Source organism: Martes martes (genome assembly GCF_963455335.1).
Source record: "Martes martes genome assembly, chromosome: 17".
NCBI lineage: Eukaryota > Metazoa > Chordata > Mammalia > Carnivora > Mustelidae > Martes > Martes martes.
The window spans coordinates 1618088-1633627 of record NC_137905.1 but is presented as its reverse complement, the minus strand read 5'-3'; the positions used below and the strand labels follow the sequence as shown (position 1 = coordinate 1633627).

At 68.8% G+C, this 15540-nt stretch overlaps 1 protein-coding gene across 10 annotated transcripts in view; it reads left to right on the top strand.

Annotated features, from left to right (window-relative positions):
- The window catches only part of ZFPM1 (zinc finger protein, FOG family member 1), a 65333-nt gene extending 51267 nt beyond the window's left edge, over window positions 1-14066 (top strand). For 8 of the 10 annotated variants that reach the window (XM_080829452.1, XM_080829448.1, XM_080829444.1 and 5 more), the window contains 6 exons: window positions 5313-5415; window positions 6974-7177; window positions 9989-10219; window positions 10553-10648; window positions 10728-10874; window positions 11012-14066. In XM_080829452.1, coding sequence (XP_080685578.1) covers window positions 5313-5415; window positions 6974-7177; window positions 9989-10219; window positions 10553-10648; window positions 10728-10874; window positions 11012-12864 — 2634 coding nt within the window. In that variant the 3' untranslated portion in view covers window positions 12865-14066. The remainder of the gene's footprint in view (window positions 1-5312; window positions 5416-6973; window positions 7178-9988; window positions 10220-10552; window positions 10649-10727; window positions 10875-11011) is intronic. The other 2 variants (XM_080829449.1, XM_080829446.1) reach the window with 1 other exon arrangement.
- The last annotated feature ends 1474 nt before the right edge of the window (window positions 14067-15540 follow it).

Here is a 15540-nt window from a genome sequence, read left to right as displayed (position 1 = left end):
GTGGGGCGGCCCTTCCCTGCTGACTTCCTGAGCCCCGGAGCCGCTTGCCGATGGGAGCGGGACGGGGGTGGCTCCCCTCACTGTCCCCCCGACCCCACACACGCACGAGACTTTGGGGGTGGGAACCCCAGAAGTACACAGAGCGAGTGCACAGAGCCTGGCAGGGGTCAGGTCCAGAGTAGGTGGTCCAGCAGCTTGCTCTGTGACCTTGGGCGGGTCCCTCCCTGGTCGAGCTGTGGCTTCCACTTCCCAGGGTTCAGAAACCCAACCGACTCTAAAATTTGCAGTCGTGGACCCAAAAAATGTTCAGAATAGTTGGGTGGATGGATGGGTAGATAGATGGATGGACAAACGGACGGACGGATGGACAGACGGACAGGTAGATGGACAGATGGATGGAGAGATGGACAGGTGGATGGATGGACGGACGGACGGATAGACGGGTGGATGGTTGGGTGGAAAAATTAACGAGCAAAGGAGCAAATGAATGAATGAGCAAACTCTCACGCCGAGTCTGGCCCACAGTGGCTCGATCCATCGTCTGTCCAGTAGTCCCCACAGTGGGGCTCACCCGCTGTGGCCATGAGGTCACCATGACATCCCTGAGAGCTGGCAGCGGGAGCCGTGGGTGCAAGAGGGCGGCAGGCCCACGGGGGAGAAGGCCCTTCCAGAGTGGTTCGAACGAGCCCGGCTGGCCGTGCCATGCCGTGCCGTGCCACACATCCTCATGCAGGGATCGGCACAGAGGGCCCTTGGGTGGCCTCGCCCATCCGGCAGCTGGAGATGGCAGTGGCGCCGGGGCCCTAGGGGCCCTATTGGCTCTGAGCAGCCCTCATGCGAGAAGCCCTGAGGCTGGGCACCGGGGGGCACTGCCCAGCAGAGCCCAGCCTCCTCGCAGGACCACCCACCTCTGCCTCTCTGCTGCAGTCAGGACATGCGTCACTAGATTCAGGACACTGGATAAGCTGGGAGGATGTCACCTGGATTGTCCCCAGTTTAATTCCATCTGCTAAGACCTTTTTCCAAATGGTGGACCTGTCCTTAGGGGCACGTCCAGCCTGCTCCAAGGAGCTGGCAAGCAGCAGAGCGGGGGTCCCGCCCGGGTAGGCCCCTCTCGTCCATGGGGCAGCGCCTGAGGAGACGGACGGTCGGGCTTGGCCGAGGAGGGCGGCGCGGGGTGCTCTGAGGCGGGTGACCTGCCCCGGCTTTCTGGGTCCCTGACTCCCTCCCCCCACGCCTCAGCCTCTCTGCCGGGCGCTGCAGGAGTGGGGTCTGGGAGAGGCTGTGGGCGCCAGGGGTCGACTCAGACCGGCCTCCTGGAGGCCCAGGAGGAGGAACCGCCTGGTCTCAGGGGCCACGGGACACGTGCCGCCACGCGGGGAGGACCTGAGCTGAGCGGTGGGAGAGGTGCCTCCTCCTGCGGCCGGGACCGCCGTGGGCACCAGACCCGCCTCACAGCTGGCTCCATCCCTGGGCCCAAGGGCCACCCGAGGAAGAGGCCTGGGGGCCACAAGGAGCCGTCCACGTGGCCCCCGCCTCACCCCGTCACACCTCGTGCTCTTCTCAGCCTGTGTCTCTGGCACGTCTGTTTCCAGCCTTCGTTTGTGGTTTCTCGTCAGCCCGGGAGATCGGGATGGCACGTTCCGCTCCTGGTGCCCCCACACCGGGCTCACGCCAGGCTCCGGGGGACTGTTCGACCAAAGAGCAGATGGACGGGTGGGGGCGGGAAGGGACAGACAGCGGGGCGGAGGGGCGAGTGGACGGAGGGCGGGACGGAGGGACGGGTGGATACGTGGGTCGGCGGGCGGGCGGGCGGAAGCCAGGACCACGCAGACCCCATTTCTAGTCCCACGCGCACAGCCACTGCCCGCGGCCCCGGGCGTCACACAACTCTGTGCACCTCAGTCCTCCTCTGTGAAATAATAGGTTCTCCACGGAGTCTGGGGGAGAGAAGCAGCCGAGGACAGAAAGGCAGTTGCCTCTGGGAGGGCGAGCAGGACAGAGACAGAACTGGGGATGAGCTGAAGGAAGGAGGTGGGTAGGGCCCCTCAGAGCCCAGACCGGGCCTGCCCCAGCCCTGGCCTCCCATGAATGGGCCCCACAGTGGCCCAGGGGAGGCCTGGGCAGCCCCACTGGCCTTCTGCAGGGCACTGTGGCTCGCCGGGCTGGGCCACCCCCTTCCCCCGCCCGAACGGAGCTCCTGCCTCCCTTTCCCCCGTGATGCTGCTCCATGAGGTGGCCAGCAAGGTTTGGGAACAGCCCCGATAAAGTCACAGCGGATGGGGCAGAGATAGAGTTTCCGATGGTTATCGGCAGACACAGAGTCCAGACACTGACCTCTTTGTTGGGGGGAACAAGGAGTGGTCTCAGGTGCACCAGGGAACTTCAAGTGGCCACCCGTTAGCTCGGGGCCTGGGTGGGGCCGTCCTGGGGTCAGGAGGAACAGGCGCGACCCCACGGGGCTACAGGCTGGGCGGGCGAGGGGGCTTCCCCCTGAACCCGACATGGCCTGTCCAGGGTGAGCGGGACCCAGGTGGGACCCGGCGGGCGCCTGTGGTGGGAAGGTGGCCGGCAGCATAGGCCAGGCAGGGGAGTGACAGCCCCTCCCAGCCACGCACCCCACGCCCCTGCCCACGGGCAACGCAGCGCCAGCCGGGAAGAGGGCCTGCCTTGGCCCGTCGCCTTCGGCCACCAGAGAAAGGGGCTTCTGTTCCGGCTGCTTGGAACTGGGGGTGGCGGGGGAGGAGAGGAGACCCAACAGCCGGGCAGCCGGGTCAGACCCTCCCCAGGGTGGCGGCCGCGCAGCCCCAGGACCCGAGCGCAGGCCTGGCAGTGAGGCCAGGGAAGGTGGTGTCCCCAGGCCGCCCCTGTTCAGGTGGGCGGCCCCGGCGTCGAGGGGTCACGGGCCGAGTCGGGCAGCCCCAGATGCCCCGGCCTGTTCTGCCCCCAGCCCCGGCCGCCGAGAGGCAGGGACCCTGGCGCCGCCGCCTTCGCTCCCGGCGGGCCGCGGGCGCCGGGCCGGTGCAGCGTCAGCAGTCCGGCGTTTTCATCATGCTGGGCGCTCGCCGCCCGCGCCAGTGATAAGCATTAACCCTACCGGGAGGCTGTCAGTCTCAGTTTGAGGGTTAGAAATATTGGAACGAATAATTAGATTTCATATCGTTACCACAGCGCCAATCGGAGAATCGGGCAGATTAATTTTTTTCACCCTCCTCTGCTCATTAATATTCATTAGAGACTCAGGAGGCCCGGCCCCGCCTTGCTGCACGCTGCCGGCCCGGTCAGCGCAGCCGGGCCGTGGGGGCTGCCGGTCACCCTCCGCAGCGGCGGCCCCACCCGGCCGCTCCCCCGCCCCCTGGCTGTGGCCCCTCTGAGCCGGCGGGACCCCCGGCGGGCGTCCTGCTCTGCAGCTGTGGGGTCCCCAGCTGTCTGCGAAAAGCAGGGTGTCGCCTGCTGCCAGCCGGCCCGGAGCCACTCTCTGGTGGAGATGCTCTCCCCGGGGTCGGCCTGTGGTCACTGCGGACCTGGGGCCCCAATGGACCGCAGCCTTCTGGGCCCAAATGCGCGGCCCTTGCCTGCTGTGTCCCGCCGGCCGCGAGGGGGGGCGGGGGCTCGTGTCTTCCGTGCTGGTTGCGCGTAGGTGGGCACAGCCGGAAAGGAGGGTGTCGCGCAGATCGGGCTTCCCCGTGCCCTGGCAGGGCTGAGACGCAGCCTTGACCACCCAGCCCCACGGCAGGACGATGGCAGGTCTGTGACAAGCACCGGGCTTGGGTCACAGCTGCGAGGGAGGGGCACTGCCCCTGTGCAGAGAGGGCAGGCATGGGTGCAGACTGCTGCTGCCTCCGTGGCCAGGCCACACCCCGCTGGCCACGCTGCCCCAGCCTTGTCGGGAGTTTCCGCGGGAGTGCTCGGCTTGGGGGCCCGCGCCCTCTGCAGCGTGGAGGCGTGCGGGCCGAGTGGACGGGGGTGCGTGCCTGGACTGGACCCCAGAGCCCAGGGAAGCCCCCGTGTTTGTGCGTGGCAGGGAGGTGCCCCGAATGTGAGGACACTGTCCCACACCGTGGGGGTGTCCCGGCCAGCGGCTGCATGGGCCCCTGGAGTACACAGAGCCACCCGGTCTGGGAGGCAGCGTTTCCAGGCGAGACTGGTTTTCCAGTACACGGTCCCCGTGCACCACTTCTGAATAAAAGGCACTTGTTTGCGTAAAACAAATGTACCCCAAAGTGGGTGCGTGCTGTGCCTTTGCCCACCGTGCCTGGGGCGGAGCTTGGGCTCCCTTATTCAGAGAAGCCAGCCCAGTCCCAGGTCCGGCACTGGGGCAGAGGGCCCGGGTGTGGCAGCAGTCACCCCGACCTCCTAGGGCAAAGCAAGGCCAGGGTTCTGTCCCTCCTGGAGCCTTCCCCAGACCCGTGCTGGTCTCCTCACCCCAATGAGGGGCCGGGCCGTGGAGCGGGACTGCAGGCAGCCCTCCCTCCCCAGCACCAGGCTCTGTATGCCTCCTCTCCTGCTGAGGTGGCCCTGGGTGTCAGAAATCAGGGACCCCCCCCAACTCTGCAGACCCCGGCAGCAGCCTCATGGGCTGAGCCCAGAGCACTCTTGTCTTTCAGGCTTGCAGACCAAGCCTGGGAGAGGACATGGCTGGGCGAGGTGGTGCTGGTGTGAGCCTCGCCCCCGTTTCCCCATCTCCCCACCTCCCTTCCCTCTCCTCGAGGTGGGAGAAGGGCTAAGCCCACACAGGGATGTCCATCTCTGGGAGCCTCAGGGAGGCTGAGCCAGCCTCGGCATGGGGACCTCAGCTCTGGGCCCAGGAGGATGTTCTAGTGTCTGCCGTGTGCTGGCCTCAGGACAGACAGGACAGAGGTGGGCCTGCCGTGCCCAGCAGCAGGCAGGGAATGCCCTGCACCTCGGGGAGGACAGAGGAGCCCCTCTCTAGGGAGACACCCTCTCCTTAAGGCCCCTCTCGGCCTCAGCTCACGGACCTAGCTCACTTTGGGGGCCTGCGTGGGGGGAGCCCATGCTCAATCTGGCCCGTGCCCCCCCCCACAGGCTGCCCCGTGGCACTCCGCGGCCCGCCAGAGCAGGGAGGCAGGGCGAGAGCCCAGATCTGGGTGCGAATCCCCGCTCCACCGCTCCCTGGGCCATGGTTTCTAAGCAAGCCCAATGCCCCAAGCGTGGACGGGGCCGGCTTCTGGCTGCATTGGTGGGAGGCCTCCCTGCCACGGGGCTCAGGCTCTTCCCTCGGCGCCACGCGGGACCCCTGAGCGGGCTCTTCCTATGCTCTGTCCTTGATGAGTCCCCTTCCTCTCCCCCAGGGCCCTGCCCGGACGCTACTGCTGGAGGACGAGCACTGCTGGCTGCGGTCGCTGCCCCAGGCCCTGACCGAGGCCGAAGCCAACACGGAGATCTACAGGAAGGGTTGGTATCATGGCGCTTCCCTCGCGGCCTTCCGGCAGGTGGGGGTCACTCAGCTGGCCCTGGCTGGCCCTTAAAGGGACAGCAGCCTGCTGGCCCCAGCAGAGTAGCTGAGCCAGGGCCAGCCCTTGGGGCGCCCTGATGCAGGAGGTCAGCCCCAGGGTCTTGGGAGGCTGGCATGCTGCTGCTGTCCCCGGGTCTCTAGCAGACCGCCAGGGTCAGCAGAGAATCCCAGGCCCCAGGGGCCGAGTGTCTGCCAGACCACGGTCTTGTGCAGTCCGCTGCGCTCTGGGAAGGGCCGGACGGCCACATTCAGACCCAGCCATGTGAGGCCTGGGCCACATCCCCTGGCCTTCTCGGGCCTGCTTCTGCCCTTGCCTCCCTGCACCTTCTAGAAGGAGTGGCTCGGGAGGGAGGAGGGGAAGGACCCCCCCGACACACACTGTTCGGTTCCGAGAGCTCAGGCTACTAGGATGTGAGGCGGGGGCCTCCTCCCTCCCCAAGGGGACGACGTCAGGACAGTTTCTGCAGCCATGCCAGGTTCGGCCAGCACAGCTGTCGGGAAGGTGTGTGCCCCACGACCACAGGAGGTGACCTTGTTCCCCTGTGGGGGGCTCCGCTTTGCTGGAATGTTTCTGGGGGGGGGGGAGCATGGCCATGTTGCCTCACTGCACGCCGTACCTTAGCAGCGTGCTCCCAGAGGAGACAAGCTCTGTCTCGTGGGCAGCTCTCATTTCCGGAGGGAGCCAGTGGCCGTCCAGGGCAGGCCAGGGGCACATGCCCAGCCCGGCGGGCCTTACGGGCAGCCCCCTCTCCGGCTCGGTTCCCCCCAGGAGGCTCCTTGGCTTGGTGGAGGTGCGGCATGGGAACCTGGGCCACACTCCACTTCTCTGTCCCCTGCAGGGGTGGGGGAGGACCCCAGCCCCCACCCATGAAGGGGTGCTTGGACGTGCGGTCAGCCCTGGGTGTGTTAACCCGGCCAGGACGCAGGCCAGTTGGTGCTGCGTGGCCTGCCCCTCCCGCCCCGGTCAGCAGGGCTCCAGCCCCTGTCCGCCAGGCAGGACAAGATCCTCACAGAGGACGGGCGTGAGTTTGGGCTGGGAGGTGGGGGGCAGGGCTGCAGCTCCGGGTGTGGGGTTCCTGGTGGCCTCAGGCCGAGCCTGCAGCGGGCAGGCGGGTGCCTGGGTGGTTGGATGGCGCTGCCCCCTGCCGGCCGCCGTGGGAACGACAGTTCTCAGGGGAGCAGTGGGGAGAGGAGGGCCCGCAGGGCACTGGGCTCTGCTGCCTGTCCCTCAGGCCACCGCTCTCCTGGACACCAGGGCAGCCGTGCGGGCGCTCCTCGGGGCCTCCCGTGAGGCGGTGGCTCCTAGAGGCAGGATGGTCGTTAGAGAGACGGGCCTGACCCAGCCATGGGCCTGTTGCTGCCCCCCGCCCGGGGCCGGGCTCCGTCCCCCGCCCACATTCAGAACCCTGGTCTCCAGGAGGGGGCCACGCAGAGGGGCTCGGAACGGGAGGGGGAGCCGCCCGCAGCCCTCCCTCACCAAGGCTTTCGCCCCCACAGACGAAGCCCTCTGGTGCAGACTCACCAAGCCGGTGCCCGCAGGCGGACGGCTGAGCGCGCTGCTCATGGCGGCCGAGCCGGGGGCCCCCCCCAGCCTCGCCGTGAAGAAGCCCGCAGAGCCCGAGGGCCCCGCCCCCGCCGACATCCAGCTCCTGCCGCAGCAGGCCGGCATGGCCTCCATCCTGGCCACGGCGGTCATCAACAGTAAGTACACGACGCGTGCCCCCGGGCTCTGGGGCTGAGCACTGGGACCTGGGCGGCGGAGGCCAAGCCGCAGCCGATGAGTGTGGGGGACGGAGGCAAGCCCCAGGCAGCGGCAGCCCTCACAGGGTCCCCAGCCCCACCTGCTCTCCCCGTGCCGGCTGGGCAAGGAGCGGGTTACGTGTCCGTGGTGGGATGCTGAGCGGCAGCCTGGCCCCCACCCTGGCAGAGGCCAGGGCCGTGTCCACACGCGTCACTACACGGCCCGGCATCCCCTGGGGGCAGAGCCACCCAGTGAGAACACCGGGGTGAGAGACTCGCTCACTCCCTGCGGGGATGCTCGGGGTCAGACCGCATCTGTGCACGGAGTAGGGTTTCCTCTGCGCTCCACACACACGAACCAAGGGGTCCAGGCTCCAGGGTTGCCCGGCCGGCCCCCAGCACGGCGCAGCTCACGAAGCGGGGGCACGATCAGAGGATGGCAGTGGCCAGCTTTATTCGGAGCGCTTGGGCCCGAGCCAGCAGCGTGGTTCTACCAGCGTGGCGCCAGGCGAGGGCCCGCATTTCCTCTCAGAGCCACGGGCCCTCAGGCAGGGTCCACTCCCGCGGCCGAGATCCCCGGGCCGTGAGGTGGCAACTGCAGGCCCGCAGGACGGGAAAGTGGCGGAGAAGCCCCACGAGGCAGGCTCGCGGCACAGGCCGGACGGGGACCTGCGGCGGCTCACGCTGAGCACCATGACCCCCGCCAAAGGGGAGCCCCGGAGGCGGCACCGGAGGGCGGTGGGCGTCCTGGCTGTGGAGACACCCAGGGCAGAGAAAGGACCACGGGGCTGAGTGAGCAGGAGGAGAGTGTGGAAGGGACGTGGCTTGCGTCGCTCAGACTCGGGCGATGCCCGTGTGCATCTGTGGGCTGGTGGAAATGACATGGGGGGAGGGACAAGCCGCGGGTGGATACTCACCCCCCAGAGCCCTCCAGGGAGAGCACGGGTCCTTTGGGGGGACTGGGCGCAGGGGACCGAGGGGGTGCTGAGCAGGCAGAACCCGTCCAGACACCGAGGTTGCAGGGGAGGGGGACTGGAAGGGGCTCTCCGGGCCCAGGACGGCCACCTCACCGCAGCCGCCAGGAGAAATGCCCAGGGTGACCCAGCAAGGTCCGCCCAGTCCCCAGCACCGAGCCAGCCTCACCCCCCGGCCCCATCCTCTGTCCAGGCTGCTCGGAGGGGGCCGAGGGAGTCAGAGGCGCTGGGAGGGCTTCTCCCTCTTGGGTCTGACGCTTTGGTGTCCACACCTCACCCAGAAATAGCAGGACCGTTGCCCTTGTGGGCTACACCCCTTACGTACCCTACCCCCTTCCCCCCAGCACCCGCCTCCACCTTGAGCGCTAGAAAAGCTTCCGTACAGAGTCCACCGTACCTGGTTTAAGTCAGACCCAACCTCCCTGGGCCTCCGTCTTCTCACCTGTGCAGTGGGATCGTAGTAACAGGGGCGTCTGCGCAGGTCGCCCGCACGCACCGGCGACACTCGGCCCTGGTCAGCCCTGGGGCAGGGGGACCATGACTGTCCTCGCTAAACCGCAGGGCTACGTCCAGGGCTTGAGCAGGCATCTGAGGTCCAGCCCCTCTCCCCACCCACAGCCAGCAGCACCCTTCCCAGCCCCGGCCCCCCAGGGACAGAAATAAACCCACCAGGTGCTTTCAGGTTATAGTTCGAGCTCAGCGCCTCAGCCAACGAACAGAGCCGCCCTGAGGCCCCCAAATCAGAGGAACATGAGAGGGAGGAGGGTCCCCTCTGCCGTAACTGGGGACCCGGGATACATCTGACGCCGGTGTGAGGACCAGGTCCTAAACTGCACTAGAGCCCGGACACGTCCTAGGGCCCAGAATGAGGCCTCTGCCTGCCCTGTCTTCAGCCAAGGGGCAGCGGGCCATGGAGCAGAGACAGACAGCTTTCCTCACCATCCCGCTAGAAAGACCCCAAGAACCACCCAGGAGAAAAACCTGCACCGGCTGGGAAAACCCCACACCCCCGCCACCTGAGCTCCTATAAACCGAGAAGTCACAGGCCTCCTGAGATAAATGTGCAGAATTAAGCAGTTCTGACCCATCAGCAGCTGATGTGAAGTCACGGGGGGAGAGTTAAGAGGGGGAGGGCTCCTCTTCCTCTGCAGCCCCCAGCCTCCCCACTCGAGGCCGCCCAGAGCCACGCTCTCGTCCTCACGTCACGAGTGTCCTGCGCACCTGGCCACTCCGACTGGCTCCCCTGCGCACACACGGGTGTCTCCTCCACAGGGGCCCAGGTCCGGGCCCACCCTCGTACCCGCTCACAGCACACCAGCACCGGCAGGTACCTGCCTGCCCTCACCAACACGTGGCCACCCCCGCCGAGTCACACGCGCGGCATGGCAGCCGTCCAGCCTCCCTCCGTCGAGGGTCTGCGAGCACGGCCACACCCCTCCCACTGGCCCCCACAGAGGCTCTGCCATCTTTCTGGGGGGGGGCTCGCTGTTGGGAGGCAGCATGGGGGCCAGCCTGCGGGGGGGGGGTTACTCAGAGACCCCCATCCATGTGGTCCGATGGCATCCTGGAGAGCGAGAGAAAGAGAACCGGGTTCTCAAGGGACAGAGCGTGAGCAGCAGTGACCAGGAGGGAGGCCCCCCGCCCCCCCCCATTCCTGCATCTCACTCCTCGGGATGTCAGAGGCCACACGTGCAAAGCCGTCCGTTTCTGGAGGCTCACTGCCTGGCCTTGAGCTGTGGTCAGCCCCCCGCTACAGCGCGGGGACCCCCTCAGCCTCCGCCCGCCTCTCCCCCGACAGAAGACGTCTTCCCCTGCAAAGACTGTGGCATCTGGTACCGCAGCGAGAGAAACCTCCAAGCCCACCTGCTGTACTACTGTGCCAGCCGCCAGAGCACCGGTGCTGCGGCCACAGCCGCCGACGACAAGCCCAAGGAGACCTACCCCAACGAGCGCATCTGCCCCTTTCCCCAGTGCCGCAAGAGCTGTCCCAGCGCCAGCTCCCTGGAGATTCACATGCGCAGCCACAGCGGTGAGCCCCTCCCCAGGACCCCCGCTGTCTGCAACAGGGCGTGCGTGCCCCCCGCAAGCTATGCATTTCTGCCCCCTCCGGCCCCCAGCTGCCCGCCCTGCCACAGACAGGCCTGGGTGGTCCTCCCACCGCACCCCAGTGCTCCCGCAGCACATGGCCCACCTGTGCTCATCAGAAGGGTCAGCTCGGGGCCGGGCCCTTGCCGCAGTCCCAGGAGACAAGGGGCAGAGAAGGCAGAGTTCACACACACACACCCCCCCCCCCGCCCCATGTCACAGGTCCTTGGCCAGCTGGGCTCCAGGAGCCCACCCCTCACTCAGCCCTGTGTTCCAGGAGAACGGCCCTTCATCTGTCTGATCTGCCTGTCGGCCTTTACCACCAAGGCCAACTGTGAGCGGCACCTGAAGGTGCACACAGACACGCTGAGCGGTAGGTGGGGGCCGAGAAGGGGCCGGGGGTGGGGGGCGGCACCCTACCCCAGGGCCCTGATAGCACAGCCTGCCTGCAGGTGTCTGCCACAGCTGTGGCTTCATCTCCACCACAAGGGACATCCTCTACAGCCACCTGGTGACCAACCACATGGTCTGCCAGCCGGGCTCCAAGGCTGAGATCTACTCGCCAGGGGCCGGGCACCCCGCTGCCAAGCTCCCCCCAGGTGAGGCCCTGGGCTCCCCATGAGGACTGGGCAGGGATGGGGCTGGTCCTCGTGGCCGCCAGGGGTGAATTTCAATCCTGGTCCTCCACCACCTCTGCCCAGTCCAGCTCTCCCCTTCCCACCCTCCCCCTCCTCAGGTCTGGCCCAGGTATGTCCTGCTCCAGCCCTGAAGTGTGGCCCCTGGGGTCTCCCTGCAGACAGTCTGGCCAGCTTCCAGCAGCCCACGGCCCTGCACGGCCCCCTGGCTTCTGCCGACCTCGGCCTGGCGCCCACTCCATCGCCAGGAATGGACAAGAAGGCCCCAGCGGAGACCACCAATGGAGAGGCCAGAGCCGCCTCCCAGAACGGGGGCAGCAGCGAGCCCCCGGCAGCGCCCCGGGCCATCAAGACGGAGGCTGCCGCGGAGGAGCCCGAGGCGGAGCCAGGGCCCCCCGCGGCCTCGCGGACACCGTCCCCGCCCAGCCCCGCGGCGGCCAGGGTGAAAGCCGAGCTGTCCAGCCCCACGCCGGACTGCAGCCCCGGCCCCGGCGAGCTGGGGCTGGCGGCCGGCGCGCTCTTCCTGCCGCAGTTCGCCGCGGCGCCGCCGGCCTCCGAGATCCTGGCCAAGATGTCCGAGCTGGTGCACAGCCGGCTGCAGGCGGGCGCGGGGGCGCAGGCCGGGCTCTTCGCGGGGGCCCCCAAGGGCGCCACGTGCTTCGAGTGCGACATCACCTTCAACAACGTCAACAACTTCTACGTGCACAAGCGCCTCTACTGCTCCGGCCGCCGCGCGCCCGACGACGCGGCCCCCGCGCGCAGGCCCAAGGCGCCCCCGGCCCCCGCGCGCGCGCCCCCCGGCCCCCCGCCCGCAGACGCCGACACGGGGCGCGCGTCGCCAGGCTCCGGGGCGCGCGAGGACGAGGCGGGCGGCGCGGCCACCCCCGAGGCCGAGCCCGAGGCGGAGGGGGGCAGCCGGGGCAGCCCGAGCCCGGGCAGCGGGGCGGACGAGGACGACGACCCCCGCCGGACGCTGTGCGAGGCCTGCAACATCCACTTCAGCCGGCACGAGACCTACACGGTGCACAAGCGCTACTACTGCGCCTCGCGCCACGACCCGCCGCCGCGCCGGCCCCCGCCCGCCGGGACCCCCGGGACCCCCGCGCCCGCCGCGCCCGCCGCGCCCGCCGCGCCGCCCGTGCGCACGCGCCGGCGCCGCAAGCTGTACGAGCTGCACGCGGCCGGCCCGGCCCCGCCCCCCGCCGCCGGCCCCGCCCCCGCGCCGCCCGGCCCCGCCCCCGAGCCGCCCGCGTCGTCGGCGTCGTCGTCGCCGGCGCCGTCGCCCCGGCCCGGAAGCGGAAGCGGCAGCGGCAGCGGCAGCGGCAGCAGCGGGCCCGACGCCGCCGACGGCCCCATCGACCTGAGCAAGAAGCCGCGGCGGCAGGCGGCCGTGCCCGCGGCCCTGCCCGCGCTGGCCGACTACCACGAGTGCACGGCCTGCCGCGTGAGCTTCCACAGCCTCGAGGCCTACCTGGCGCACAAGAAGTTCTCGTGCCCCGCGGCCCCGCGCCGCCTGCGCGCCGCCCCCGAGGACGCGGCCGTCGTGTGCCCCTACTGCCCGCCCGACGGGCCGGGGCGCGGCGACCTCGTGGAGCACCTCCGCCTGGCGCACGGCCTGCTGCTGGCCCAGCCCCCCGCCGGCGCCCGGACGCCCTCGCCCGCCGCCCCCCGCGACGGCCTCAACGGCCGGGAGCCCCGGGAGCCGGGCCCCGGCGCGCCCGACGGCAGCCCCCGGCCCGGCCCGCCGCCGCCGCCCTCCCCGGGCCCCGACGCGGGGCCGCCGCGCCCGCCGACGCCGCCCCGCGCGGACAAGGGCGTGCAGACCCCCGGCAAGGCGGCGCCGGGCGGCCAGCGGTACTGCCGCCTGTGCAACATCCGCTTCAGCAGCCTGTCCACCTTCATCGCGCACAAGAAGTACTACTGCGCCTCGCACGCGGCCGAGCACGGGCCCTGAGCCGCCGCCACACTACAGCCGGCACCGCGGGGCTCGGCGCGCCCGGACCGCGGCTCCTAATAAAGAGGTTCAGCCTGACGAGCGCGGCGGTGCGCGGCCTGGTTCTCTGCGCGCGGGCCCGGGGGCGGGGGACGCACGGGCCGGACACCGGGCGCCCGGGCCACCACCGGGGTCGTGTGGTCAGTGGCCCCAGAGCGGAGCCGAACCCCGGTCCCGGGACGCCACAGCACATCCTGGTGGTCGCAGCCCCGCAGGCCGCTCTGGACCCGCCTGGGGGCACTGGGGAGCACGCCCTGACCTTCCCCGCCCTCTGCTGTCCTCCAGGGCGCTACCGGAAGCTCGCGGTTGGCCACCAGATACCGAAGGGAAGGACTTCGGACTGGCCGGCCAGCAGGGGAGGAGGAAGCCCTGTGCTTGCCAAGGCTCTTGGGGAGGGAAGGGACACAAGCATCCAGCAGGCACCAGGGGACTCGGTGGGCAGGGCAGGGAAGGGGGGCACCGGGTCCCACAGCGTGCCCTGAGGCCAGCGGGAGCCAAATCCTGAGCTGGGCGTAGCATGGCACCTGTAGGGGTTCCGGGGACCTCCCACCCCAATCTGTCCCGCTGTCCACCACGGGACCTGGGTGGCCACACCCCAGCAGAGTCCGGCCATGTTCTCCTTACCCTGCAGCCTGCCCCCTCTGCTAGAAAGCACCCATCCCTCCTCCCAGCTTCGCCTGAAGAAGCAGAGCGTCCACACACCCCCCCCCCCCCACAGCCCACGGCCAACCTCCCACCAGCCGCTCAGGCTCACTCTCCCTACTCAAGGCACGTCTTTCTCCCATCCAGCCCTTGTGGGGTTATGGGCCCACGTTTGGACAAGATCAGCCACAGGCCCCTGCCCGTCTGACACGCCCTCCTGTGGGGCCCCAGGCCCCGGGCCTGACCAGACACCAGAGCCCGTTCTGGGGAAGTCAGTCGAGGCAGGGGAGCGGAGATGCCCTGGCCTCTGCCACCTGAGGCTGGGGCGGATGAAGCCCTCTGACGCTGTCGCTCAGTCCGGCCCCTTTGCCTTGTCCTGCCCGAGTCTGCATGGAGATTTCAGGAGGCCTCAGACCCCCGGAAGAAAGCAGACGTCACCAATGTCCACGCATACTGTTAGTAGAAACTTAATGCAAATGAACTTTACTGAACATAAAATACAATAAAATATCTGAAGGGGTGCTGGGAGCTTCGGGGATAGGACTCCTGATGAGCCGACAGGGGCTGAAAGGGAAAACCCAACACAGACTGCGCAGGCTGCGGGAGGAGGGCACAGAGACTGAAGGGGAGGGTCGCACACAGAAGGGCCTCGGGCCCCCTGCCTACGGGGGAGGCGAGCAGGTGCGCAGTCATCCCAAAGCCCCTTTTGGGGGCAGGAACACCCATGACTCCTATTCCAGCCTAGGACTGGGTCTGGGCCCTACAGCCCATGCCCCCACCCAGGCCTCAGGAGGCCGCTGGGAGGCAGCGCTACGCACCTCATTAAGGTTCCTGCACAGGGATCCTCGGTCACATCACTTCCCTCTCAGACCGCAGGTTTCCCACCCCCTACAGACACCACCCGTGCCCATGCCACCCCCTCGAGTCCCCCCCCATCTAGCCTACCCCCACACTGTCCCGGGGCAGCCCAGGGACAGCTCAGGCCTTTAGCCCCTCTCCCCGAAACCCGGTGCTCCCTGCTCCCAGGCCACACCTCCCAAACCCGCTGCCTTTCTAACTAGGGGGCGTCAAGGCTCTCAGGGCCCTCCCTAGAAGCTCTCCTTGCACATACCCTCCCTGGGGGGCGCGGGAGGGGGCACGTGGGTTTTGTTGCCCCTACATCCCTCTCCAGCCCGGCCCCTTCTGAGCACCGCGCCCACCTGTCCCTCCAGAGCCCTTCCCTGTCTTCCCTGCTCCTGCTCAGATACGGCCATTGCCAGCAACCTTTGTCCCGCAAACCAGTGACATGTGCCACCCTCCTTTCAAAAGCAGCTCTGGGTCGCCCCAAGCACGCCTTCCCCCATCTGCCACCTGCCTCTGGCTTCCAGGTCTGTGACTTTGCCTCCGTCCTCCCTCAGCCCCCACTTCCAAACACCGTCAGCGAGTGTGATAGGTTCTACCCGTGGGGACGGCTGCCGCTTCTCCCTGCCCCGTGGCCTGGCCGCCGCCACGGCCACCGCAGCTCGTCCCCACTGCTGGGCTCTGAGGGTGGCCCTGTGCCCTGCTTCAGGCTCTCTGGATTTCCCGCCACACAGAGGTGGCCTCTGAGCCCTGCTCACCCACCGCGCCGCTCAGCTCGACGCGGCTCCACGCTACCCCGGCCGCCAGGGTCTGCTCCCAGGGAGGGCTGCCCTTCACGGCACACGGCTCTCAGCTTAGGGACCTTCTCTGACCCTCCATCCTGACACCACAGCAGGAGTCACTCTGGGGACCCCTGTCTGTCACCCCTTCCCCCAGGCCCCGCCTGCCTTGACCAGCGCCTCCTGCGCCCCGGGCACCTGGCACTGGGAGGGGCACTCGGGTCGCTGATGTCCAGAGGGAACGGAAGGCCATCTGGGGCGCCAGCCCCACCCGGGGCCCTTCCGGACCCCAGTCCCTCTCGTCGCCGGTCTCCTGACTTCCATTGCCCTTTGCCCTGCGCCACGTGCATCTCCCTAGAGCCAGCTGTGACCGGGT